Source organism: Helicoverpa armigera, chromosome 19 (assembly GCF_030705265.1).
Source record: "Helicoverpa armigera isolate CAAS_96S chromosome 19, ASM3070526v1, whole genome shotgun sequence".
Taxonomy (NCBI): Eukaryota; Metazoa; Arthropoda; class Insecta; order Lepidoptera; family Noctuidae; genus Helicoverpa; species Helicoverpa armigera.
Genome location: NC_087138.1, coordinates 3,590,237 through 3,616,273, shown reverse-complemented (window position 1 = coordinate 3,616,273; position 26,037 = coordinate 3,590,237). Strand labels below are relative to the sequence as shown.

General features: G+C 35.5%; 5 protein-coding genes across 12 annotated transcripts in view; 3 read left to right on the top strand and 2 right to left on the bottom strand.

Annotated features, from left to right (window-relative positions):
- Window positions 1–7,407, bottom strand: part of LOC110376339 (N-alpha-acetyltransferase 15, NatA auxiliary subunit) — a 75,616-nt gene extending 68,209 nt beyond the window's left edge. For both annotated transcript variants that reach the window (XM_021334783.3, XM_049841298.2), the window contains exons 1-10: window positions 7,227–7,407; window positions 6,863–6,947; window positions 6,270–6,532; window positions 5,172–5,479; window positions 4,786–4,920; window positions 3,310–3,450; window positions 2,573–2,840; window positions 1,698–1,854; window positions 986–1,110; window positions 114–327 (exon numbers count right to left, since the gene is read on the bottom strand). In XM_021334783.3, the coding sequence (XP_021190458.1) occupies window positions 114–327; window positions 986–1,110; window positions 1,698–1,854; window positions 2,573–2,840; window positions 3,310–3,450; window positions 4,786–4,920; window positions 5,172–5,479; window positions 6,270–6,532; window positions 6,863–6,947; window positions 7,227–7,283 (1,753 nt within the window). In that variant the 5' untranslated portion in view covers window positions 7,284–7,407. The remainder of the gene's footprint in view (window positions 1–113; window positions 328–985; window positions 1,111–1,697; window positions 1,855–2,572; window positions 2,841–3,309; window positions 3,451–4,785; window positions 4,921–5,171; window positions 5,480–6,269; window positions 6,533–6,862; window positions 6,948–7,226) is intronic.
- A 422-nt stretch (window positions 7,408–7,829) lies between these two features.
- LOC110376333 (uncharacterized) lies at window positions 7,830–8,886 on the top strand. Its single transcript, XM_021334775.3, has one exon. It carries the CDS (start codon window positions 7,973–7,975, stop codon window positions 8,654–8,656), a length of 684 nt encoding a protein of 227 aa, XP_021190450.3. The 5' UTR covers window positions 7,830–7,972; the 3' UTR covers window positions 8,657–8,886.
- A 3,803-nt stretch (window positions 8,887–12,689) lies between these two features.
- On the bottom strand, window positions 12,690–19,170 carry LOC110376324 (uncharacterized). Its single transcript, XM_021334762.3, has 4 exons — window positions 18,919–19,170; window positions 18,659–18,835; window positions 18,109–18,443; window positions 12,690–17,775 (listed from the first exon to the last, which is right to left on the bottom strand). The coding sequence occupies exons 3-4, from the start codon at window positions 18,438–18,440 to the stop codon at window positions 17,133–17,135; spliced, it is 975 nt and encodes a 324-aa protein (XP_021190437.3). The 5' UTR covers window positions 18,441–18,443; window positions 18,659–18,835; window positions 18,919–19,170; the 3' UTR covers window positions 12,690–17,132.
- Window positions 14,299–16,442, top strand: LOC126055910 (uncharacterized). Its single transcript, XM_049846790.2, has 2 exons — window positions 14,299–14,482; window positions 15,110–16,442. The coding sequence occupies exons 1-2, from the start codon at window positions 14,299–14,301 to the stop codon at window positions 16,375–16,377; spliced, it is 1,452 nt and encodes a 483-aa protein (XP_049702747.1). The 3' UTR covers window positions 16,378–16,442.
- A 2,073-nt stretch (window positions 19,171–21,243) lies between the features above and the next one.
- On the top strand, window positions 21,244–26,011 carry LOC110376332 (nuclear transcription factor Y subunit alpha). Of its 7 annotated transcripts, none has more exons than XM_049841373.2 (10): window positions 21,244–21,402; window positions 22,096–22,274; window positions 22,668–22,688; window positions 22,951–23,014; window positions 23,139–23,264; window positions 23,563–23,654; window positions 23,962–24,150; window positions 24,480–24,562; window positions 24,663–24,759; window positions 25,113–26,011. In XM_049841373.2, the coding sequence occupies exons 2-10, from the start codon at window positions 22,107–22,109 to the stop codon at window positions 25,185–25,187; spliced, it is 915 nt and encodes a 304-aa protein (XP_049697330.1). In that variant the 5' UTR covers window positions 21,244–21,402; window positions 22,096–22,106; the 3' UTR covers window positions 25,188–26,011. The 7 variants fall into 7 exon arrangements, with proteins under 7 accessions (XP_049697330.1, XP_049697331.1, XP_049697328.1 ...); XM_049841374.2 differs by having other exon boundaries at window positions 22,668–22,691; window positions 24,672–24,759; XM_049841371.2 differs by having other exon boundaries at window positions 22,668–22,691.
- The last annotated feature ends 26 nt before the right edge of the window (window positions 26,012–26,037 follow it).

Here is a 26,037-nt window from a genome sequence, read left to right as displayed (position 1 = left end):
AAAATCACGCAGCCCCGGCTGGCTTTGGCCCTGCTGGGCCCCGCTGCTAAGACTTTGTACCTGCGTGTAGAGGCGCAGGTACACGGCGATGGCGGCGCTGCAGTACAACTGACCTGTGTCGGGCTCCTGCGTCTGCGGCGCGTCCTGCAGCGGCTGCGTGTAGAGGCGCAGGTACACGGCGATGGCGACGCGGGCGCAGCGGAAGTAGAAGGGATGCGCGCGAAGTACGTCCTCTAGTCGCAGCAGTCCCACGTACGAGCGAAGCGTCATCTTCCGCATGCAGTACGAGTGGAAGTCGAACTGGTCCTCCATTATTTCTGAGAAATGCTGCAACAGAAATGATGCCTCATGACATTACATATGCTAGTAAAACAAGGTGCAAATTCGGAACAGCGGAGCATGCAGCGGGGCGCGTAGCGTGGCGTGGACGCTGGGTAAATGCTGCTAGTTTTCTTTCCGTGTGAATGTGGCGCACAATGACATAGTGCACAGTGTAGTGGTACTAACATAGATTTAGGTTTTATTTACTAACAAGTTATGTATTATACTAGCTTCCGCCCGCGCCTTCGCCCGCGTAGAGTTCGGTTATATCGCGTTTCGTGAATTTTCTTTGCTATAAACCTCACGGAGCTCGAGACTTTTCCAACATTCGTTGGAATCGGTCGGCAAAACCGTGGAAATCGGTTCGTGCGTTCTGGAATTGTAGCGACAGGAAGGAAACCCCGACTTATTTTTATATAATAGATAGTGAAGTATGTTAGATTTTAATATGATGGCAAAAATCACCAAATGACCCCTCCTGCTGTGGGTTAGCAACGGTGAGGGAGTGTCTTTTACTGACAAAAAATCCATAATGTTCCATCGTAGGCCTTTTATGTACCAAGGTCGCGGTAACTCTTTCGAACAATCACGCAGCTTAAGGTTTATATCTATGAGCCATTGTTACCTGACTGCAAAGATTAAACAATAATATCTGTCCACTTACCCTATCAACTTCATGCGCCTTCTTTAGGGCTTCGCCCCACTGGTGCAGTCGCTTGTAGGCGGCCGCCGCTTCCGTTTGGAACCACATACACTGCATCTCGTTGAGATTCTCTGTCGCCGGTACACCTGTGAATAAAAAACATTGTGCTGTCTATACTAATGTTATAAAGCTGAAGAGTTTGTTTGTTTACTTGAACACCCAAATCTCAAGAACTACGGATCCGATTTGAAATAACATAAGCTACTTTTTATCCGGGTTCATGCAGAGTTTCCCACGGAATGTGGGTGAAACTGGTGGCAGAAGCTAGTAGTATTTTTTATACTCTCGCTTGTTTGACAAAGTATAATCTTTATTTTTTTTTTATTTAATACTTCTGCACATTGTATACAATGGCGGACTTGGCGTTTTCTCGCAGTCTACCTTTGGGTGGTGGAGAAATAGCAGTGGTAAGTGCAAATATTTTTTAAGACTTAAAAAGAAGGGTCTGAGTTTGACCTGTATGTATGTATGTTTGTGCGCGATTATCTTACGTATGAATGAATCAATTTTGATACGGTTTTCAGTATGGTATTGTCGGACTTAGGAGAAGATTTTAGGTATATTGAAGACGGTTTATTTTTTTTTATTTTTTTTTTCGATAACGGCCTTTTTAAGTGGGAACAGTAGTTTAGCTACCTCTGCAGCACCGGCAGCTAACACTGGGCAGCCTTACCTTCCCTGGTGAACTTGGCACACATCTCCTCTGCCCGCTTGACGTGTCCGGCGCGCAGCATGTAGCGCGCACACTTGCTGTTGACGTAGCGGTCCGCCGTGTCCATCGCCTGCGCCTCCTCCAGCCACTGGTACGCCGACACTGGGTCTCCTGCGTGCTGGAAATATACCAAAATTAAATTAGCATAAGTTGTCATCTGCCTAGCCGGAATATGTTGGAGACCACTTTAGGCACGCAATACATGGACCGCTTGAAGCAGTCGGAAGCAACAGCTTCAAGCTGTCGACTGCACAGTCAACTGCAGAGTTCTATGGACGCACATACACGAGCCGCTCGAGCAGTTGCAACTGATTCGGGCGGTCGACAGCTTGAAGCTGTCGTCCTTGACTGCTTCAAGCGGTCCACGTATTGCCGGCCTTAGTCTAGCTGGAATATGTATTAAACTCAGTCACATTACTCCTAGGTAACTGGTAAGACAGGTAGGTGATCAGACTTTCTGAATTCTTATTACCCATATTGACTGCCAAAGAAGTATAAACAACAGAAATTCAGAGAGTTCTAACACTTAAATTCTTAGAGCAATAGCGCTGAGCTCAGCTAAAATGTTTGATGGGTTAACCACAGCAACTGTTACTGTTACAGCCTTTTATCATCCCACTGCTGGGCTGCTACTCTCACACGTAGAAGGATTGAGCATTAATCACCATGCTTGCTCAATGCGGGTTGGTGATTTTGACCACAGCATCTACCAGGGTTTTAATCAATAGCAAGCTACAAAAATGCAAAATTTTTACACAATCAATATATTGGAAATTGGGTTTTAGACCTTACTTGTACAGGTTCTTTACATATTTATTGACAGCTAAAATACCAACCTTATAAATCCTTCCTTTAACAATAAACAGTTCTATGAGCGTAGGCGTATGTTCAATAGCCGCATCGATATAATGTAGGGCGCGGTCCGTATCCTTCTTAAAATCGAAGTGTTGTGCTGCATAATAGTACGCCCAGAGTAAAGCACTGGCCGGTTGTTTCTGTTCACTTTCCTCGGGACCAAAGGTACCGCTTTTAGCTAAATGCTCCAAATATTGGAGTATTAATTTCTCTATTGTGTCTGCTTTGCTCTGGTCTGAGTATAACGATCTGGAAATGTTGAAAAAAGGGTTTAATATCACACGAATTGATGGCACTGCTGGTACATATATATGTAATATTTTTCTTAAGTACGTGCTCAGCGGGTCTTTCTTTTAGGTGAAGGAAATCATAAAAGACTCCTACCGCTGTGGGTTACCAGAGTGAGGGATCATGTTCCTTCGAAGGCCTTTTATGTAGGTACCAAGGCCGCGGTAACTCTTTCAAACAATCCCGCAGCTTCGTCGTGCATACCTTTTTTTATGATGGCAAAAATCATCAAATGACTCCTCCCGCTGTGGGTTAGCAGCGGTGAGGGACTTTCAGACTCTTACTGACTAAAACCCATCATGTTCCTTCTTAAGCCCTTTATGTACCAGGGCCGCGGTAACTCTTTCGAAAAATTCCGCAGCCCTAGCGGGCCTAGACCCTGCTGGGCACCACTAGGGTTGCTGACATCTCTTTGAGCCATCCTACATACCTGAGATCAACGAATAGCGGTGGTATCCCTTTATGCAAGCCGTGTCTGAGGTACTCGTCGACTAGTTGTTCGAACACGGGCTGCGCAACAGCCTCCGTCAGCTGAAGCCGGCGAGGCGCTATCGCTCTGGGATATTCTTTCCTGAAACATTACGGTGGTTGGTTAAATATGGAGAAAGAAATAGGGAAACTGCACTGTGAATCTTCCTATATATAAAAATGAATTCCTGTTCGCTTGTCTGACTGAATCTCGAGAATGGCTGGACCGATTTGGCTTGTTTTGGTTTCAAAATGTTTAGAAGTCCAGACAAGGTTTAAACGATACGAAATTCGCAGGACCAGCCAGTATAATATAATTATTTAATTGATTAATCATAATTTGCCTAGTTTTTTCCCAACTATATTGGGGTCAGCTTCAATGCTATAACCGGATGCAGCTGAGTATCAGTGTTTTAAATGGAGTGGCTGCCTATCTGATCTCCTCAACCTATGTAGTTAGATGGGCAACCATACTGTTCAACATGACCATAAAATAATGAAGAATAGTGAAAAAACATAAACGAGTTCTGGAAAATTCTCTTTGCTGTCACTCAGAGAGATAGGTAACTTAGGAGTTTATAAAGATTCATGAATTCACTCTCCTGTTATAACTGAAATCAATAGATGATAACTTGTATTCCTTACTGATTTTAGGCTTGGAGCTTTCAAACTGCCATATATAAAAATTCAGAAACTTAGAACCATTGGGAATTCCTAACAAAACGGGGGCAAATCCGCGAGCAAAATTTAGTTAAACGATACTACACTAAAAACAAGACCTTGTTCTATATCAGAACCTAAATACAAACAAAACAATTATATTGAATCTATTAACACTTATCATTATCGATCCGACGCGCATTATGTAACGAGGTCGGTAAATATGTAATGTTATGTACATCGCAGATAATTGCCGCATACATAATATAGTGCTCATAGGCATGAATATACATACATATGCAATTATATTAGCATAATGTGAATGAATGTTTGTTTATCTAATGCACTAATCTCTAGTGGTAGAAGCTGCATTATTTTTGGCATTTTAAGCAATTAACAAAAAGTTTATAATGTCATTCTTGAAGGATGCGAAAGGTTTTTAAACGTTTCAATACAATCGAGACTTAATCGCGATATGTCAGATGAAACTAATAACATCTAGTATAATCTATCAACCATTTTTGATCTCTAAAAATATGTGACTGGACATAAAAATAATTTTAGTCTATAGAGATTAATTTATCATAAGTTATTTCCTGCGGTTTCAACCACAACCCATGGAAACAATTTCCCACACACATGTAGCTTTCCAACAGAGAAACAATTTTTCGAATCAGTTCAGTAGTTTTGGAGCCTGGTGGATGATGGGATGGGTAGAAACAAACACTACTTTGCTCCTTATAAAACTGACATAGTATATGGATTATTTTCTACTCACTTATATACATCAAAGAAGGCCACTTTTTCCTCGGGAGTAACAAGTTGTTTAGCTTCTATAAGTTTTTCATAATACATCACATTCTCAGGGTTTCTCTTCAAGAGGTCTTCATAAACTGCCTCTGCTTCCTTAAACCTGGAAAAAAGCATTTTTTTATATGAAAGAACATGTTGTTATTATGTTTTTTTTCTCGCAGTAAATGTTGGAATATGAATAAATAGCTAATTTGGTATTTATTACTGTAGCTTTGCAGCAATATGGAATGCTTTTAAGAACAAGATATACAACATATTTAAATCACAAGTTTTAATGCAACTAAAATCCATAACTTTTTAACTCGGTCTTAAACTGTAGTCTTTTATTAAATAGTTATATTCACAACTCACCTTTTCAATTTCAAATAATATTCACCAGAAGTTTCCTTAATGGATAACTTATCGAGGATCTGAGTTGAGAACTTGTGTAGGTGCTGCAATGCCCTTTCATACTGGCCTGACTCCGCCAGCACCATATTCTGGTAAAGCAGCAACTCTGAATGCTCGTAATCATAAGGCCCCTTCATCTGGTTGGTGCGGAAGGCATCTAGGATGCTGTTTGCCATCTCATAGTCACCAAGAAGGTGATAACTCATGGCGAAACCAATCCACGATGCCCGTTGTGTCGGTCTGAGCATGAACAGTTGGTAACGAGTGTCCTGGAAGTAAAATATAGCTATTCTTAGCCAAAATTTATTTCAGCAGTTCGAAGTGCAGTTTCTGGTATGAAAAAACATGATTATTGTTATGAATATATCAAAATATGGTTGGATCTTTTGTAATCAAGATATTAATCAGTTTTATGGACTGTTTGATTAAGGTAATGGCTGTAATAATAAAGTTATACAATATAAGTTTATGAAAGCATTATAGTATCTGAAATATAATAGTTATTTAGACAAATAATTTTCATATCCATTTTTACACTTATAAAAATATTTATTTAATTTACAAATTATCTAGTTAGTCCTGACAATTATTGAAATACAATTTTTAAATCAAGTGGCAGACTTATCATAGCATTATGAGGACATATTTTGTAAACAATTGGCCAAATAAATAGTACACCACTTGCATACTCTCAAACAACAAAACAATAACAATTGCTCTGACATAATGATGACTGCTAATGTGACATCAGAATATAACATTTTCGAGATATGCACCATACCATTGAACAGTGCATATATTCCAATTTAAAAATAAGGATATTTGAAAAATATTCACAAACCACATTTTTCAGGATTAGCAAGTAGTGTTAATACTGCAATATGCTTGTGCGATACAGAGTTTGGTATATTTACTGTCAAAATTGCAATATTTTATCCAACAACCGATATTTCCTTATCAAAAGGATAGGTTTCAATATTATTTCCATTCCCATTTTTACTAATATGTGGTTAACTGATGATGCATTATAATATTACAACAAAATACCAAATAACTCACTTTGTAACCTTCCAAATCACGCATCTGAATTTGTAACAGAGACAAATCTCGTAGGATCTGAATGTTTTCCTTCTCCCACTTGAGAGCATTACGGTAACATTTGATGGCCTCATCATACTTCTTGTCTGAACGTTGGAGCAGACCATAGACGTGCCAGCACACAGGAGACTTAAGGTCATTGCGGAGCCCTCGGCGCACATACTCATAAGCTTCATCTTTGCGACCCAGGCAATTTAAAGTCAATCCTTTCATAGCCAGTGTTTCTGAAAAATTATAATTTCCAATAAGTAATATGCTCTCAGAAAAAAAATACAAATAATCCTCATTCATACAAATACAGTATAGTAATAAAAATTATGAATGAATGCAGTATCTCAAGGAATGCTTCTCTAAACATTGATACATGATGTTTTGAAAACAATTTTACAAATCCATAAATGTAGCAAAGAATTCTACTGTGATGTTAAGGAAATTGTCAATAGATACACAACTGAGCCTTAAAAATTTATTTTCTCTTTAAAAAAATGGGTTTTGTATCACTATTGGTTTATTTTATGTTTACTTTGATTTTTATTATTGTATTAAAAACTTACCTCCATGCTCTGCAAACTTAGGGTTTGACAGTATCTGCTTGGCAAATTTCAACCCATTTTTATATTGTTTATGTTCGTAACAGCGCTGTAAGATAACAAATTCACTTATCATTGAGTGTTTAACCTCTATTATTAGATGCAGCCAAAAGGGTGCTAGCCTAGAACAATTTGTACTTGAAAATATTAATGTTAATATGACAGACAGCACTTCATAGGAGGCGTAAATGTTTTCACTTGAGTCTTAGGATTAAGAAAGAGTATTTTAATACTCCATTTGCGACTTGCATTATTTTATAAATTGAAGATAATCGCTAAGAATGACAAGCAGCACCAAACCGAATTGTATGTTTACAATCTAACTTACCAAAATTCTTTTGAAAAGCGCATTTTCTTTAGGTGGCAAAGGATTACTGGGTGGCATTTTGTTCGAATAAGATGAAGTATCTTTTTATTATTTCACTAATAAATTGAAATAATTCTAAAAACCTCGTGGCTATAAACCAAAGAAGTCGATGAAGGATTGCTGTCTATGGACAACAAGAGCTGGTCACGTGACCAAATTGCCAGTACACAGATATATGAAAATATTTTTTGCGCTATTTCTGTACAAATTGAAAAACCAAATCTTGATAAAAACTGATTTTCATCCCAGTTTATTGCTACAGCTGATAGCCTGAAATCTGTTTTGTCATCGCAGTATGGAAGTCATCAAAGTCTTTCTTTAGTTTTCATGTAGCATTTAATAGTATGCAAATGCAGGAAGGAGAAGCTTCCTAGATGAGATTTATAACAGACTGATATGCAACTTTACACGTAGAACATCATAAACGTATTTCATAGTAATATTTTTATTAGTTATCCCTTATTTCTCTCTAAAATTATCATAAGCGCGTTTAGAAACTTTTTAGCTAAAACTCGTTTTGCAAACTGAACTTCGAAAAAACATGACACCGTCAAAAAAATCTGTGAGCGAGCGAGGTGCTGTCAGTGTCAAAGTCAAATTTATATTAATTTGTTGTACAAAAGAATATAAAAATTGTTAAATTAACTGTATAACTTATTTAATTTCGTTCCGTTCACTTAAACCCCATTCAATATTGCTGAAGTAACATGGGCATAGAAAACATGCGTCGTTGGCCTATGTACATCGTATTTGCTGTGTGTATTTTATTGTTACTTTCACTATTTAATAGTTGGAGTGCGGAGACTGAATTGCGAAACAGAGTTTCGGAGATAAGTACACAACTTCAGGAATGCTCCAAGCAGCAAACTTCTTGCATGGAAGAATCTTTAACTTTACTTGAACAGCGCGACGGATATGTGATCAAAGTGAACGAATTAGATAAACAAAAATCTAAATTAGTTGACGACGTCGAAGAATTTAAGAGTAAGCTGTCGAAGTCTGAGGGCCAGGTGAATCACACGAAGGTGGATGTGGAGCTGTGTAAGACAGAGTTACAGTCACTGAAGAACTTGCAAGTGAGTAAGACTGCCATAGTAGAAACATTAAGGTTAGAGAAAGATACCTTGACAACTCAGTTAGCTGAGAGGAAGCAGAAGATAGAGGATTTAGAGAAAGAGATTGAGAAGCTGAAGATGGCTTTGACAACAAAGAGTGCATCAAATTCTTCAGCGTCCCCTAAGGTGACTCCGGCTGCCCAGCCACCCAAGATGAGTCCAGCTCTGAGTGCCCACAACCCTATCAATGAACCAGTATTAGAGAATGATGCTAAGGAAGAGATTGAGGACACAAATGCCCTGAATGATGGCAATGACTTTGATCCTCAGTTATAATAAGTTTAGTTTTATGATTAGTTTGTAATTGGTGGCCTGATGGTGTGATAATTACAATTACCATGTAGAGGACAAAGAATGAGGCTGATGGTAGAAAGGCTATAAGCTTAACTAATGTACATACCAATGTATGAAATTGAACTGTTACATATTTCCAAACTGATAAGAAATTATGTTCACTCCCTTTTATATATTTATGTAATAAAAGTACATAATGTATGTATGTATTGAAGTGGTGTGCGTTCGCGCAGCGGAATGTTGTTGAATTTAAAGATTTTAATTATGCAGATAATTAGTGTAAGACGTCCTATAATTGTGTATGGTAAATAAAAATTTGTGTATGCAGCCATTGTGGAGAAATTCACCAAAAACAGATTCCGCTGGGCGAACGTTGGCGAACGTTGTCCTGGCGGAACTTTTTTTAATCCATAGACTTTAGAAGAAAAGAGATGTGTCCGAAAATTAGTGTGTATTTGTGTATAATTAATTATGTATGAATGAAATCAGTGCATGCATAAACTTCGGAGAAATTCAAGTTTCCGCTACGCGAACGTTTGGCCATTAGCTAGTTTTCATATAAAGCGCTTACATAGAGAGCTGTAGATTTTTACATACGTTGTTTTGAATTTGTTTATATTTGTTTAAAAAACAGATTCAGAAAAAGTCGTAGAGTTTAAAAGATAAAAATGTAAACGTAAAATACACTTATTAGGTCTTAGTTCTTAAAGTATGCAGTTTGGGGTCTAGATTTTCACGTTTACACAAACCTTGTAAGTGTCTCCAACATGTTGCCAAGTATCAATGATGTTCCGTTAGTAATTAAAAAGTTATAGGATATTTTACCATGAACAGATCACTGTTTACAAAGCAGTCGAATATCACGACGTTCTAAAGGAATTGCATGGTAAAATGTATGCCAATAATTAGTTTAATCATTCAACTATTCACTTGCAAAATTTCATGTCATTAAATTCAGTAATTAAAGAAAGACAATTAAAATATCGAAACCCTACATAATCCGACCAAGTTCGGATTGCTACAAAAAAGCGGCCGTGCCATATGTCTAAGCAACGTTCTTAACTTGGTAGGTTAGTATTTATTAATATGGTACAGTTGCGTACACAAGCGTTAGAAAAAATAAAACAATTGTATTTCGTGATTGAAAAATATTTTTTAATAATAATGCCACTATCTACGATAAAAATAAATCTTCAATTAACAAGTACTTTTCTATTTAAATATCCGTGTACAAAAATATTTTTATTATTATTACTTACATAAATTACTTGACTACGTGATTAAAAATAACGTTAATAAACGTTATGTATTTTAACTAAAATGTCGTAGATAGTGGCATTATTATTAAAAAAATATTTTTCATTCAAGAAATGCAATTGTTTTATTTTTTCCTAACGCTTGTTTACGCAACTGTACCATTTTAATAAATATACTAACCTTCCAAGTTAAGAACGTTGCTTAGACATATGGCACGGCCGCTTTTTTGTAGCTATCCGAACTTGGTCGGATTATGTAGGGTTTCGATATTTTAATTGTCTTTCTTTAATTACTGAATTTAATGACATGAAATTTTGCAAGTGAATAGTTGAACGATTAAACTAATTATTGGCATACATTTTACCATGCAATTCCTTTAGAACGTCGTGATATTAGACTGCTTTGTAAACAGTGATCTGTTCATGGTAAAATATCCTATAACTTTTTAATTACTAACGGAACATCATTGATACTTGGCAACATGTTGGAGACACTTACAAGGTTTGTGTAAACGTGAAAATCTAGACCCCAAACTGCATACTTTAAGAACTAAGACCTAATAAGTGTATTTTACGTTTATATTTTTATCTTTTAAACTCTACGACTTTTTCTGAATCTGTTTTTTAAACAAATATAAACAAATTAAAAACAACGTATGTAAAAATCTACAGCTCTCTATGTAAGCGCTTTATATGAAAACTAGCTAATGGCCAAACGTTCGCGTAGCGGAAACTTGAATTTCTCCGAAGTTTATGCATGCACTGATTTCATTCATACATAATCAATTATACACAAATACACACTAATTTTCGGACACATCTCTTTTCTTCTAAAGTCTATGGATTAAAAAAAGTTCCGCCAGGACAACGTTCGCCAACGTTCGCCCAGCGGAATCTGTTTTTGGTGAATTTCTCCACAATGGCTGCATACACAAATTTTTATTTACCATACACAATTATAGGACGTCTTACACTAATTATCTGCATAATTAAAATCTTTAAATTCAACAACATTCCGCTGCGCGAACGCACACATTGAAGTGAATGATAACATAAAAATATGTTACTTTGATATGATTGCATTGATGCATTATTTTTTTGGTGTTAATCCTTTTTGTTTAATTAAAAAAGGTATGCAGGTAACATGAGTCCTGAAAATAACTTGCCATATTGTTGCCTATGTATACAGTAAAATTATGAAAGGTCTGAAAGGAAATTATTATTATTTGTGTAACTTTTCAGTGAGGTTTCACACCTTCAAAAGTTTTCTTAAACTTGATTTATAATTTTTCCAGTTGGGTATTTTTTCTTAAACCTGTGGAATTTTTTTTGTGGTATTAATCAATATCATGTTCTTATTAAAGCACAGTCACTCCATAAGTGCATTTATGTAAGTTATTGTATTTACATGTTACTACAATATGCCTTTCTACTGTCATAGTTCCAAAAATGCATTTGGTATTTTTAATTTTCTACTATTATACTCTATGATGTAAGGGCTCGATAAAACTCCGCAATTTATGTGCAATTTCAGGTTTAGCCATAATTATTCATACTCGACTAGTAATTATTTTAGATAAGATTTCTTAAATCACAAGTATTGTTAATATGGATATTGGTATTATTAATAGCTAGTTAGTAAAAGCCATGTTGGTGCCAGAAAGATGTATTTAGATCTGACAGGTGTAATAGTTATTTATTTTGCTCAATTTTTGAAATTGAATCCCAGTTCCCAATTTATTATTGATTTAATAAGAGTAGGCTTCCTATAAAAATTTAAATATTAAATGATTAATGAAGTATATTTTGAATTCTGTCGTCCAGTTATGTACGTATTTATGTGTAATATTAGTAATGTAATGTTTTCGTATTTGTCTTTTATATAGTTGAGGAATAAATTGTATAGATTTTTCCTTTTTTATTACTTTTGTTTTATTGCTTACACTTTCTACAACTACCTTTAAATGTCGTTGCTACTGCTGTGGATGTGAGGTAAAACAGCAATAATTTGTGTTTAACTTGTTTTACGATTTGCCTCCCTAAAAATACCTTGTATTTTTTTAACGTGTGAAAAAAACCCTTTTGTCAGTTTGACTGACGGACTTTTTCCGATACGAAAATTAATCGTCGCATAAAAGGCGCTGTACTTTCATGTCCCCTATGGCCCAGCGCACACCGCTTGAAGCGCGTCGGAGCGCAGGAAGACCATGGGCGCGCCGCGCTTTGCGAGCGGATCGCATAAGTGAAATTGCGCAAGTTTGTTATCGTGTGTAAAAATCATATATATTTTTTTCCAATTGGTTTTCAATACTTTGTCTGACCGACCGTGTTTTACTTTCCTCAGAGATCAATTAATTGTATCTTTGAATTTTTAAGCGCCCTGAATACCAATCTTAGAATTCTATTGGATATGTACCTCGCTGATACTTTTATACGATTGTACGTTTTGTCTTTTCTTACAAAAATCAAAATCGCTACACTATTTTATAACGATAAAAAGATAGCGACACTGAACCGTAGGTATAAAAAATCAGCATTAAATTCTTGCAAAATGCAAGCCTTTGTTCTTAGCCAATTAACGGGAAAAGGATTTCTTTATGCATGCAGCCCAATTAAGTGATTCTAATTGACAACTCAAGTTATGTCACACAATTGTGTTTCTTTGTTTTTTCAACAGCCATAAAAGATGGGTTCAGAGATTAGATTGTCACATGCAACCCCAATTAGCGAAAATATTTTAATTAATTAAAACTCAGTAGTATTTCTAAACAAGTTTTATTTACCTTATACATCTCTAGCATAATCAAAACAAAAATAATTCCCATCGCCATTACTTCACAAGTAATGAGTTAACAACATAAAACTTAAAGTAGTTAAAACTAACAACATACAATTGGCAATCTCATTTACAATCCATTTGCCCAATTCCTTAAGCCAAAACATAAAATAAAGAAATAGCAGTTGTTTGCAACTCCTGTACTATCCATACGCGAATATTAACCTAATTACCATGATTGGTCAAGCTAATTAAAACATTTTGTGAGTGTAATTGACTTCATGACAAACTAGGTACCATAGAGTGAATTAAGTAATCCAATTTTGCGTCACTATCAGTATAGTTTTACTGGGTCACGTTACAAATTCACAACCGACAGACATTTTGTAAAAAGGCGGCCGACAGAAATATATTTTTTTTCGATTTTCGTAAATGGAACAACATGCAAGTCACAATTTAAGAATTAGTTCTACAACTAAGCTAATTTTCGTAATTATAATTAATAACTATTCCTAATGAATACAAGCTACAAGTCGGTGGTAAAAGAATAGTGGAATAGACAGAGATCGTATTAAGGCAATAAAACCGTCAATTAAGACTTAAACAGAATAATTATTGTGACTTTTAGTAGAAGTCGATAAAGACCATTTTGTTAGAATTAAAACTACATAAAGACCCAGACTCCACCAAAGCGGAATGGAGTATAGCGGTTTTACACTACCAATGGAATTTCTGGAACAAAAAATCCGCTCTTCTTTTAGTAGAGTCTGGGCGAAATGTTTGCTAAATTCAATAAAGAAAATGGTGTGTATCAAGTCTAAGGTTCAATATCATGCCACGCGTAATGCGACAGAATATGGGAATTTATGTATGGCGTTATTTCAGAGGTGACTGACCCACTGACCGATGGCGCGCGTCTGCATGCATAGACGCGCACATTCATATTCTGACTTTTGTCACACGATTGATGAAGTGGCACGAAACTGAACCTTAAATCACAAATTCATTCTCAATCGAAACTGAAGGTTTTCTGGCTTTACAAAGTTAAGAAGAAATATATTTTTTGCAAACAGAATATTCAAGAAATGAAAAGTAATAACGAAAAGTTACATAATTTGATACCTAAGTATAAAACTAGGATTTTAAATCTAAAATCGAAGGTTACAAGATTCTAAGATTTTAAAGAAATAAAAAGTTACTACATGGTAGTAAACCCCATATGAGGGATGATTTTTCGGCGCACAAAACACATCTATATTATATTCACTCGCCTTATCTAGTAGTTGGATAAAGTAAAACTTTGGTATAACCCGCGCAGATAGAGAATAGATCTGAAAATGGCGTCCGCTCGCATGCGTTCTCGCTCACTCTTTATCGCTGTCTATACTCACACAGTGTAGTACGCGCTACAAAAAAATAATCAGTCAGGATTCGCTTTGCACGCTACTTGACGCACTCCGAGTTATCGTTAAATTCGTTCCGTTTTGTTGTTTTTGTTGAGTTTCATTGTTATTTGTTTGCGTTACGTTTGATTGTTATTTATTTTTGTTAAGTTTTTGTTACGAACGTTGACATTTTGTGATTGATTGACAATGGCTTCACGAAAACGTGGCAAGATTCTTCACAGTGATGCACGTCAGATTGTTTACAACGTGATAAAATACTTTGACGACGAGAAGAACTTGGAGCGTTATCATCCATTAAAGTACAGCGCCGCACGCGCAGCGATGGCGACTAATTTATCGACGGCTACTATATCGAGAATAAAGAAAGAAGGTAATTACATGGTACTTACACATTATTTTACGCAGTTGCTTTATGGGCGTGACCAAGATAGATAGATATAGTTATTTGTTATACAAGAGTGCAAAGTTGCTTTTTAATCGCGTGCTCAATTTTGTTGACCGAGCAAGCGAAGGATTCTAAGATTCTAAAAAATTAGAATCCTGAGCGATAGCGAGGGAATGCACCTATTTAAAAGCTCGGTTTTAAAATGTAATCAATCTAAAATCTTAATTTTTAAAATCGATCTAAAAACAAGAAAAAATAATAATTTCATCCCACCTCATAGACAAAATTACCTACTAAATGCAAAGAATGAAAATGGCGTGCGCATATTCGTATCAAATTAAAAAGAAGTACCTATTAAAATTGATTTATTCAATAACTCAGTTTAAAAATAATATAAGGTTAATAATCGATCTAAAAACAATAATAAAAGTTAGGTACTTAATTAGATGAATCATTATTTTAAGCAGTAGTTTATTTGTTTTATAATTATGTATTTGTTTAAAAAGTCTTATCAAGATTGTCACAAATGGAGTCTTGTACACGATGTTCTAAATTCAAATCAGCTCTATAACGATAACTGACAGTAATAGTAATATTTTACTCTTATTCCAGGAAAACTTGCAGAACAAACCAACACCAAGATCCGTACGCCGAATAAGGGCAGAAAAGGCAAAAATAATACGCGTGTCCCCATGGGCAGCTTCGATATTTGTGCCATTAGAAATATTGTTGCCTCAATATACGACGTTCGAAAGGAGGTACCTACGCTGAACAAGATTCTGGCGTCAGCAAGAGCTGATTTAAACTATAAAGGCTCCAAAACTACATTAAGAAAGATTTTAAAAGAAAAGCTCGGATTTCAATTTAAAAAATGCCGCCAGAACCGAATGGTGCTCATAGAACGAGAAAACATAAAAGCGTGGCGAGTTAAATATTTACGCCGCATCCGACAAAATGATGCCATGGGTGTGGAAAAAAAGAAAGTAGTATATATGGATGAGTCGTGGATCCATGCCCATTATACTGTCAGCAAGTGCTGGCAGTCATCCACCGATAAAGGCGTTCGCAAAAATGATAGTCCCGGACAAAGGTGGGTGATGGTTCATGCCGGCTCAGAGGATGGGTTTGTGGAGGGTGCAGGATTATTATTTAAAGCTAAAGCAAAAAAAGGTGACTACCATGACGAGATGGATGGTAATAATTTTACGAAATATTTAAAAGAAAAACTAATACCAAATCTGCCTGAAAACTCCATTCTCGTCATGGATAATGCATCCTACCACAGTATGCAGGTGGATAAAGCGCCAACGACTGCAACCCGCAAAGCGGACATAAAGATATGGATGCAGGAGCACAATGTCTCATTTGAAGAAGATTGGACAAAAGCAGAGCTGCTCATGCAGCTAAAAAAGCATCGCCCAGAGAAAAAATATTTGGTGGACGAACTTCTCCGTGAACATGGCCATGAAGTCCTCAGACTCCCTCCTTACAACTGCGACCTGAACCCGATAGAACATGTCTGGAATTTAATAAAACAACGGGTCGCAGATAAAAATGTGGAGCAACACGAAAATAAAATTGAGGAGTTCACAAAAGAGGCCATAGCTTCAATTACGCGAGACGACTGGAAGAAACAAATAAACCACATAAAAAAAGTCGAAGAAGAATACTGGAATCGCGATGTAGGTAGGGAGAGTGAAATAGAAGACTTTATTATCAGTGTTGGTATGAACAGCGACAGCGAAGATGAAAGTGACGATTACGAAGACCAGGACTGTGAAAGTGACCAGTCCATGGAGGATAATAATGAATTGATGGAGGGAATTGAACCAATTATGGGTTCAGATGACCAGGATACTGCTGGACCAAGCGGTTTATAAAACTTTGTGTATGTATGTGAAGTGGTATTTATGTAATTCACAATTAATAAAGACAAATTTAAAAATCTAGTGATATTAATGTACCCTTGCTCCTTATTTATTTAATTAATATTTTTGTCATTATTTCTACTATTATTAATTAATAATATATAAAAATAATCATAAACTTATAACAAAGTCAATAAAAATCGATGTTTGAGAACTTGTTTTGCCAATCGTACCATGAGTACCCGCCGCCATTTATAAATCTATTCTCTATCTGCGCGGATTATAGTTAGAATACAGCAGTAAAACATTAAAAATCATTGCAAATTCATATCGTCAAGAGGTACAGTTGGTCACATTGTAAACATACATAAAAATAAATGCTTTAACATAGAAAAATACAATATCTTCTTTATATCACATGGTTATCAATAGTATAAATTGCTTTCATCTAATCATCTAATGGGTAATTTTACTGTCAAATTCGTTTGTTCTATAAATATTTATGTAAGTAAATGGATAGGTAGCCTCTACCAATATAAGAATCATGCATTTTGTGTGCTTAAATTATAAAGTTTGGTCACTGGAAGGATAATAAGAATAATTTTCAGGCAATCAATGAAAGAAAAACATGAAATGGCAGTAATAAAATTATTCCTAGTGCCCTTATACAATAAAATAACAAATAGTAAAACTATTTCAAAACAATTTAAAAACTGGCAACATATTGCTTCTAATAAATTCGACAGTAAAATTAATAATTCCTATTTCTAAACTTTCTTAAGTTCCTCCTCTTTAGCAACCTCTTCAAAAGCAGCCAGCAGGTTCCTTCTACACTTACTATCATCTGTATACTGTAATGCCCAAATTATATACTCACCAACATTCAAAGGATCTTCTGAGTAACTTATTTGTACTTTACACTTCCTTTCATATTTCATTGCATCAGTACTTCGACTGTTCCTTGTTCTAGTGAACTCTATGTAACCGTTACACTCTACAGCTAATTTTGGCAACTGGGCGTTAAGTGTATCATGTGACCTGTCTGAATCTGTTCCACTTGTGGAAGGAAGACAGTCCCCTTGTCCAACTTCGTTGTTGGGAGGTGTGACCGGCACACACTTCCTCTTCACCTTACGTAAGCCATCGCCTTTGCTGCTTATATCTGAATCATCCTCTGGGAATGATCTTTTCAATGGGTTGTGATCTAGTTCATTAATATTTTCTACATCAGGCCCACTTTTGTCAGTCTTTTGTTTCTTGTCTATGCTAATTTCATCTTGAGGCTGGCAACCCTCAGCCCACTCTGGGCTGTTGCAGTTGGACCTGAGCAGCCTCCTTTTGTGACATCTGTCTTTTGTTCTTATGATTTCAGGGGAGTGCAGTGGACTAGCCAGGACTGAGTCATCTTTCCTGCAATTTATAATTTTCATAATCATTTATTGAGGTAACTAAAATTTATTACATATAAATTAATTACATTGAGTGTATTTAAAAATCATTTTATTCCTACCCAGTGTAGCCATGTGAAAAAAAGTTGAGACTTCAACCTGCCATCTTTTTAGTGAAGAACACTTATCTACTGTTTATTATGTGTCTTGCTCTAATTAGATAAATATTTTTTCATTTTCTTTGCACTAATTTAATCAAGTTTTGGGATAGAGGCAGATAGAAAGCAGGGTTAGATTAAAAAAAAGACAAATTTACAAAAGCACCTATTTTAATTAATAACTTTTTAATACAAACCTTTGCACTCTCTCATGCCTCGTTTGAATCTTATTTATACTTTCAACTGTAGTGAAATCATGGCGTGAACATTGCATATCATATTTTAGGAAGGCTGTAACTTTTTTTCTTGTTTTAATGGTCCGTCCGAACCATTCAAGCATAGCATCGTCAGATAGGTACAGTGCTAAGTTGTACCGTTCATTATCTATCATGCGTTTGTACCAGCTAATAAATGTTCTGGCTTGTTGACGTTCACAGAATTTGTTGCTTGTATTGTTGTTGGTTTCATGAGATGCCTTCATTAGTTTTACTTGACTGGTACGCTTATGAGGAGTGGCTGGTGATGACATTTTCTGTAACATTATAAAAAGCCAATTAGTTTTGGCTGGACTGAACCACAGAGTCGCAGTTTCCAATGTTTATCTAATTAGAATGGTTAGAATGCTGTTATGGTTTCTTGTTATATGATTATCTTACGGAGTTAATGGTATCTACGATAAACTTTAAGATTTTCAAATCTTTACCCAACCAGAAAGGCTAATGAGGGTTAATAAAGACAATTACTTACATTTATCAGATAATATTTCTACAACTCTATGAGAACTCTTCGCGTCATGCGCCAAGCTCATGCGTAGCCTTGCAAGTCGCTGCTTGCTTTCCTCAATGTACGTAATTATCGAGAGATTTATTTCTAACAGTTCCTTGTGTAGTAACGTAACTGCCTGGCTGTTCGAAGATATATTTTCTGTAAAAACACAACTTTTGTAACATAGTCATCCAAAAAACAATTGAAACATGACAACCTTCGATATTTAAAACATAACCTACTTATACACTTTACAGCTTCTAACGATAAATGTTCACGGGATAAATCATCGGATATTGTCGAATTCATCTTATGTCAGCGATTGTTTATATACACATCCGTGGTTTTATTCACAAAACTGACTTTTGAATACACTCATTCACGAACAAAAGCAAGAAAAGCAAGCGTCGTTTTCGCAAAACAAAATGGCAACCATAAACTATTCTAAACTGAACTTTGGTTTGGCCCTAGTACAAGATCTCAGGCATCAAAGAAACTTCTGTCCTCTTCACATTCTCAAAGTATAGTTTCAACATTTTGAATTTAACGTAAAAGTAAATGCTAAAGATTCCAAAATTTTCTACAATGATATGGAACGCAATTTTGACTGATATCATGGACAATCTCAAGTCGTTTTTTTAAGCAGTTTCCGTAGAACCCGGTTTTTTAATACTGTTTTAAACTAAGATTTTAACCATGGCATGCGAAGTATCAAAGATTCGTGATATTAACGGTTTCTCAGATAGATTTAAACATAGAACCTCCCTGGGTATGATATTTAAATACATTTTAATTTTGAGTTTTATAATATTTTTTTGGATTCAACGTTATGCTCATTCCATTCTAATAAATACAAAGCAGCAACTTAATCACAGATGATGTTTTTCCGAATATTAATCCATTATGTCCGTTCAATTCTTTTAGCATTTGTTAAAGTATTCACATTTTTCTCAATACTCAATACGTTTATTGCACTCCATATGTTTAAAAGGTGTTACATAATCTAGACACACGGCAGTGTGTCCGCCAAGTTCGAGCAAAAAAAGCGACACACCGGCCGTGGGTTATATTACACGAACCATTTCGGGCCAAATTCGACCCCCCTATAACTCAAAATCTATTTTATTTACGCATATCAAATTTCTAGTATCTGTTGAGACCCCCTCACTTATCTAAAATACAAAATTTCATTAATATACCTATTATAGGTCTTGAGATATTGACGTCAGAAAATCGCTATTTTTACTATACACTCACTGACTGACTGACTGACTGACTGACTGACTCACTCATCAAAAACCTAGACCACTTCCAATGGTCGTATTGACTTGAAATTTGGCATGGAGGTAGGTCTTTATGTCAAGGTAAAGGGAAAAATCTGAAAATGGCCAAGTGTGAGTCGGTTTCAAAATAATGAAGGTGTTTATACCCCTAAGGAACTAAAACGAACTAAATTTATCTATATTTATATAATATATCTTCGAATGGTCGTATTGACTTGAAATTTGGCATGGAGGTAGGTCTTTATGTCAAGGTAAAGGGAAAAATCTGAAAATGGCCAAGTGTGAGTCGGTTTCAAAATAATGAAGGTGTTTATATCCCTAAGGAACTAAAACGAACTAAATTTATCTATATTTATATAATATATCTTCGAATGGTCGTACCGATCTGAAATTTGTTACAAAGGTTTGTATTTAGTCAAAGTAAAGTAAAAATCTGAAAACGGCCAAGTATGAGTCACTTTCGAAAATAATGAATGTGTAACTTTGATCCACGAACATAATATATGATAACATGTCATGTCAGTCTGTTGGTAAATCTAGTACATTTAGTTAATCTAGTTTATTTCTTTGTAAGAAGCATAGTGCATATTCAAAACTTAATAATAAGAAAACAATAAAATAAACAACCTTACAAAAATAAATGAAATCCCACCCAAAACAAAAATGTGAAAGACTGCCAAGTTCGATAAAATGGGAATACTTCGCCTATAAAAGAAGTGAGATCTGAATAAGTACCAAGTTCCATACACATACCTTAGTTAAAAATAGTTCCTTTTTAATGATGTTACTTGGCAAGTTTCAATAGAAAATTAAATACTTGATTCATTGCGTTTAGTAGGTTTATAACAAGGTGTGTGAAAACTTGCCAAGTAACATCATGAAAAAGTAACTATTTTTAACTAAGGTATGTGTATGGAACTTGGTACTTATTCAGATCTCACTTCTTTTATAGGCGAAGTATTCCCATTTTATCGAACTTGGCAGTCTTTCACATTTTTGTTTTGGGTGGGATAATATAGTACAGGTATTTACGACGATAATGCGAAACATATAACTTTCCCTATGTTCAGCGTTTGCGTAAAGATATGAAATGGAGCATAGAGATTTATTATTTTAGGTAGAAGTTATTTTAAAGTCACCATTTCAATAATTTGAGGAATAAATAACATATTGTTTCTTTCCTTTAATAATTCTGTTGCATAAAAATGCCTAGTTCTACAGAATTAAACGTTTATTTTAATGGTTTATCGAGATAGGCTAATTTCTACCATAGACAATGTATTAATTACGTGAACGATTGGATAGCTGAGGAAGCGCAGGGGAGCGCGCTTGTTTGGGAGTGGTAATGCGTCGAACCAATCTACTGCGTTCTTGCGATCATTGACTTCGGCCATTGGTCTATCTTTTGTCAACCAATCATCGAAAAACCAGTGAGGACCCAATGTAAGTTTACAATTTATTTTCGCCGAATATTCTATTGTGATGGCTGTGCCGGCAACTATTTGGAAATACGCGAAAACTACAAGAATTCAAGTTAAAGTTTCAACCATGTCTGACGAAATTACGTGAAAAGCAGCAGCCATTTTGATTACGTTGCACTCCTTGGCCTCGTAACAGTGACGTGTAGAGTTTTCCGTGTGATGATAGTGCGATATAATTCTCGAAGTTTTCCCTTTTCGGAAGATTCGCACATCGTAGAAAGTTGTAAGTTCACGGTACTTTAATCTCGACAGACCAAACACCAGACTACGCTCGTAGGCACATAAGCCTTCGCCGATATAAATTCCCTTGGAGCACTATATTGTAACTTGTGCAACCTTCATGCTTATCTAAATGTCCACGAGAGACAGATTGCGACTTATAATTGAGGAAATTTCCTTTCAAAACTTAGATAAGTTATTGTTGTTGAAGTTCAGTTTGTTATCATGTCAATCTTTGATCCTCTTATTAGAAGAACTTTTTTTCTTTTCAGAATTTTAATAAAGAGACATCATCATAAATATGCCCAGCCTGTTATGTTGGGATCAGTTTCTACTCTCCATCTTAGTCTTTACCATATCACATAATAATATATTTTCTTTGCCATGATATTTCAACCCACTTAAAATAATAATTTATATACGCTGTCGATTCCAGAGTAATTAAGAATGGAGCACGCTCAAATCCAGGGCTCTGATGGAGCTCAGGTGATGACAATAAACGGGCAGCAGCTGCAGGTGCTGCAAATGAACAACTCGGCACCACATATGATACAAGGCCCTAATGGACAGCAAATTGTGGTACATGCTGTGCCCGCTAGTGCCCCAGCTATACAGGTAACATGAATATTTACATATTAAAATGTATGTAAATATTAAAATATGTTTCTTATTTCATAGTATATAATATTATATATTATATTCCCTTAGATTAGACACCAACTCTTAAAAAGCTGCCCTAAGATGACCCACTGACGAAATTACTCTTTAACTAACCCGTGGTGATACCTATGTCCAAAGGGTATTACTTCCTGCACCCATAATATGCAAACTCTTATGTTGTTCATGTAAAAGCTGTATAATACTATATTATTCATATAAAATCCATCATAGTTATAAAGATGCTCACAAACTTTTGCCTTTATTGTTTTATGTTTTTTGTCATTGTTTTTCTTGAAATGAGAATAACTACTTTCTAATACACCATGTAATTATTGCACATGCTATCAGATTGGGACACCGCAAATCCAGGTAGTAGTATCAAACATAATATTTATTCTAGATTTGTAAATATTACCTACATTATTTTCATTGAAACTACTTCAAAGACACAAAAAATATATATCTTTTGTTAAATACTAATAATGACTTTAAGTGCCTTGTCATAACTTTCATCAAAATTGGTTCAGCAGTATAAAAAAATCTCTGACATACATAGATTTTCCTTTCCCATTTATCAATCTGTCAGAAATTGATGTTCATTATACTAAATATTCATTAATTATTATTTCAGGTTGCAACACCAAACGGTCAACAGCTTCAGCAGTTACAAGTTGTGCCTATATCAAGCATTCAAGGTACTTATTTGAAACTTTCTAAATATAACTTTAAATCAAGGAAGAGAAAGAACTATAAAATATAATTTATCATCTACAATTCCGATATTTTGTTCCATAATAATCTGATTGTTTAACATTACAGCTGGAGGTAACATACAGCCGATGCAATTGGTGCAGACTCCAGACGGACAGACATTCATATACCAGCCGGTAGCAGCCAGCGCTCAGCCTACCATAGACCAGCACCAGATCATACACCAACCTACAAGTGAGTTATAATTTGCCATTGATAAGTGAAACATATCTACATGATATTTTAAAGTGGAAAGATTTGATTGTTTGACACCAAAATGAAGGAGTTTTACTGTGACACAAGTGAAATAGATTATATTATAAATGTTTATAATAAGTAAAACTCTTCGTTAACGTTTAGGTAAATTCGGAAGACCCCTTTGATCTTTTAAGTATAGATAGAGAATGTTGAATTTATGTTTTTAAAAATATTATTTCCCCTAAATCTTGTACTTAGCCTTATCTTTGACGTGATATTATTTTTCCTATTTCAGTGATAAATCTGAACGGTAATTTGGTGCAAGTAGCGGGTGTCGGCAATGCGGTTCAGGCACAGCAGATAGTAAACCAACCTAATATTGTTATGGTAAGTAAAAATCACTTGACAACCAAAGAAAATCTTTGTCTAGACATCTCCATACAAAATTTGTCTAACACATGTTCCTACTGTTTTACTCTAAGTTGGCATTTTGATTGAAACAGCAGCTTAAATATTACTTACCAATCCAGTAACTGTGGATTCCAATAACTTATCGTCTGTGGAATAATGTGGATTTGCTTACAGAGCCTCATACAAGTTATGTCCAATTCCTATCTCTAATAAGCCAAACAATAGAGAGATAGATTATTGGGAACGGCCATAAGACTATCTATCTATGTTTGTACAATTTCAGATGGTAAACAACGCAAACAACAATGCCGGAGCGAGTACTTCAGTGTCGGAAGGCGCCAGTTCATCCGCCGCAGGGTCTGATGAGGAACCACTCCTGTACGTCAACGCGAGGCAGTACAAGCGCATACTGAAGCGAAGAGCCGCCAGGGCTAAGCTGCACGAGCAAGGAAAGATTCCTAAGGAAAGACCTGTGAGTTTTGACCCTTGAAGATTACGGATTTTTGGAGTGTAGTATGTGTGTAGTGTATGTAGCCAAGAAATGGGATTGTTTTGGTACAGAAAAAAAAAATAAAAAAACATGTAAAAAGCATTTTAAAGTCCATTTCACGAAAGTAGTCCCGCTGACGCAGCGCTAGTGTCTATGCGATAGCTCAGCAATTACGTACAAAAATATATAGTTCCACAATTTTCCACGGGGCTTCTTCCTTTTGTGAAATGGACTTTAGTTAAAACAAAGCTGTGTTCTTTTGTTGCTCTATTATTGAAAAAAATACATTTGTATCGTTTTTGTTTCCTCAGAAATACCTTCACGAGTCGCGACATAGACACGCGATGAACAGAATACGAGGCGAAGGCGGCAGATTCCATTCCGGCAGCAGAAAGTGAGTTTATAATACTTTTCCATTAACACCTTCATACATTCCACTAAGTTATTGTATAAGGGTAATGAGAACTTTATATTTATTTGTTTGGAATGTGCTGACATTACAGGAATATGGAGAATATGGAGCAAATCAGCGACGACCAGAAGTTGCTGGAAGATATCAAACCAGATACTGTTTCAATCACAATTATACAGGTAATATTTTTTTATTATTTTATATAAACTGCAATAATAAAGATTTATGAAGTTGAGAATGTCGATTCACGGCAATACTTCCACCAGCAGTTCCACCCATGTCCCGTGTGAGCTACTGCAAACACCTGGATAAAAAATCCTATCTATACCCTTCCTCGGTAGAGGGGCTTATAAAACACTCCAGTAGCTTCTAAAATTATTAGCGTGTAATTAAAGCTGAAGATTTGTTTGTAAGGAAACAAAAAAATCTTCAGCTTTGTAACATTATTACAGATGAATTATTTTTAATGTCATCTTCACAATGAATGTAATATCTTACACATTTAATTTACTGTAAAATTTAATTTTTCCAGGATGATGAAACTCAAGAACAACAGCCAACTCAGTGGAGGCGGTTAGCACCGCAGCAGACTCTTCAATCCACGTAGCAGTTGTCTGATGAAGACGAGACCTAAGGAGACTGTCTGTGACCGAGTAACTGGCTGACAAACAGTGCTGACTGGGTTCCAGTCTAGTGACAAGCAAATGTTCGAGTGAATTCTGTGTCTTTTGGCACAGCAGTGCGCGATGCTCAGTCCGTGAGCTAAACTGTGACTCCTAAAACACCAGGAACCATAAAGGCTGATTGTGGATAAACTTTGTATGTTAGAGGCTAAGTCAGTTTTATACAAGTAATCTATACTAATATTATAAAGAGGAAAACTTTGTTTGTTTGGTTGTAATGGATAAACTCAAAAACTACTGAACCGATTTTAAATATTCTTTCACCATTAGAAAGCTATATCATCTACGAGTAACATAAGCTATATTTCATCCCGGTGCGGGCAGTAGCTCCCGTGGGACTCGGGTGAAACCGCGGGAAAACGGCTAGTAATAAATATCAACATTTTGGTTAGTTTTGTGTCGTGATTTTAAGGAATTTGTTAACTGTTTTGATTCCAAAATTATGGTGTGATCTATTTTTTATTGTTAATCTTTATGAATGTGGAATGTGAAAGTTGTCTTTACTTCATTTGCATCAGTTTCTGTGAATTTCTTCTTTTTTATTTAGCCTTCATTTTAACAGTTATTTTTCCATTGTTTTATATTAGAAGCCAAAGAGCTGTTCTGATAGTTTCACAGTTTGTTTTTGAAAGTTTTCGGGTGACTTGTATGTATGTAAATATTTATGTTAGTGATACTCTTAAGATTTTAACTGAGGAACTTTTATAACGCAATTTAAGTACAAAATAAATATGCACTTACAAAAAAATATGATGTATTATTTTATTGGGAAAT

What these genes read in the sequence shown, in the direction of transcription:
- LOC110376324 (XM_021334762.3), bottom strand. Translation starts at nt 18,440, where the DNA reads ATGTCATCACCAGCCACTCCTCATAAGCGTACCAGTCAAGTAAAACTA. An exon ending in AGGCATGAGAGAGTGCAAAG is followed by an intron (nt 17,776 to 18,108) that starts GTTTGTATTAAA and finishes TATAAATTGCAG; the next exon opens with GAAAGATGACTCAGTCCTGG.
- LOC110376333 (XM_021334775.3), top strand. Translation starts at nt 7,973, where the DNA reads ATGGGCATAGAAAACATGCGTCGTTGGCCTATGTACATCGTATTTGCT.
- LOC126055910 (XM_049846790.2), top strand. Translation starts at nt 14,299, where the DNA reads ATGGCTTCACGAAAACGTGGCAAGATTCTTCACAGTGATGCACGTCAG. An exon ending in ATCGAGAATAAAGAAAGAAG is followed by an intron (nt 14,483 to 15,109) that starts GTAATTACATGG and finishes CTCTTATTCCAG; the next exon opens with GAAAACTTGCAGAACAAACC.
- LOC110376332 (XM_049841371.2), top strand. Translation starts at nt 22,107, where the DNA reads ATGGAGCACGCTCAAATCCAGGGCTCTGATGGAGCTCAGGTGATGACA. An exon ending in GGACACCGCAAATCCAGGTA is followed by an intron (nt 22,692 to 22,950) that starts GTAGTATCAAAC and finishes TTATTATTTCAG; the next exon opens with GTTGCAACACCAAACGGTCA. An exon ending in ACCAACCTAATATTGTTATG is followed by an intron (nt 23,655 to 23,961) that starts GTAAGTAAAAAT and finishes GTACAATTTCAG; the next exon opens with ATGGTAAACAACGCAAACAA.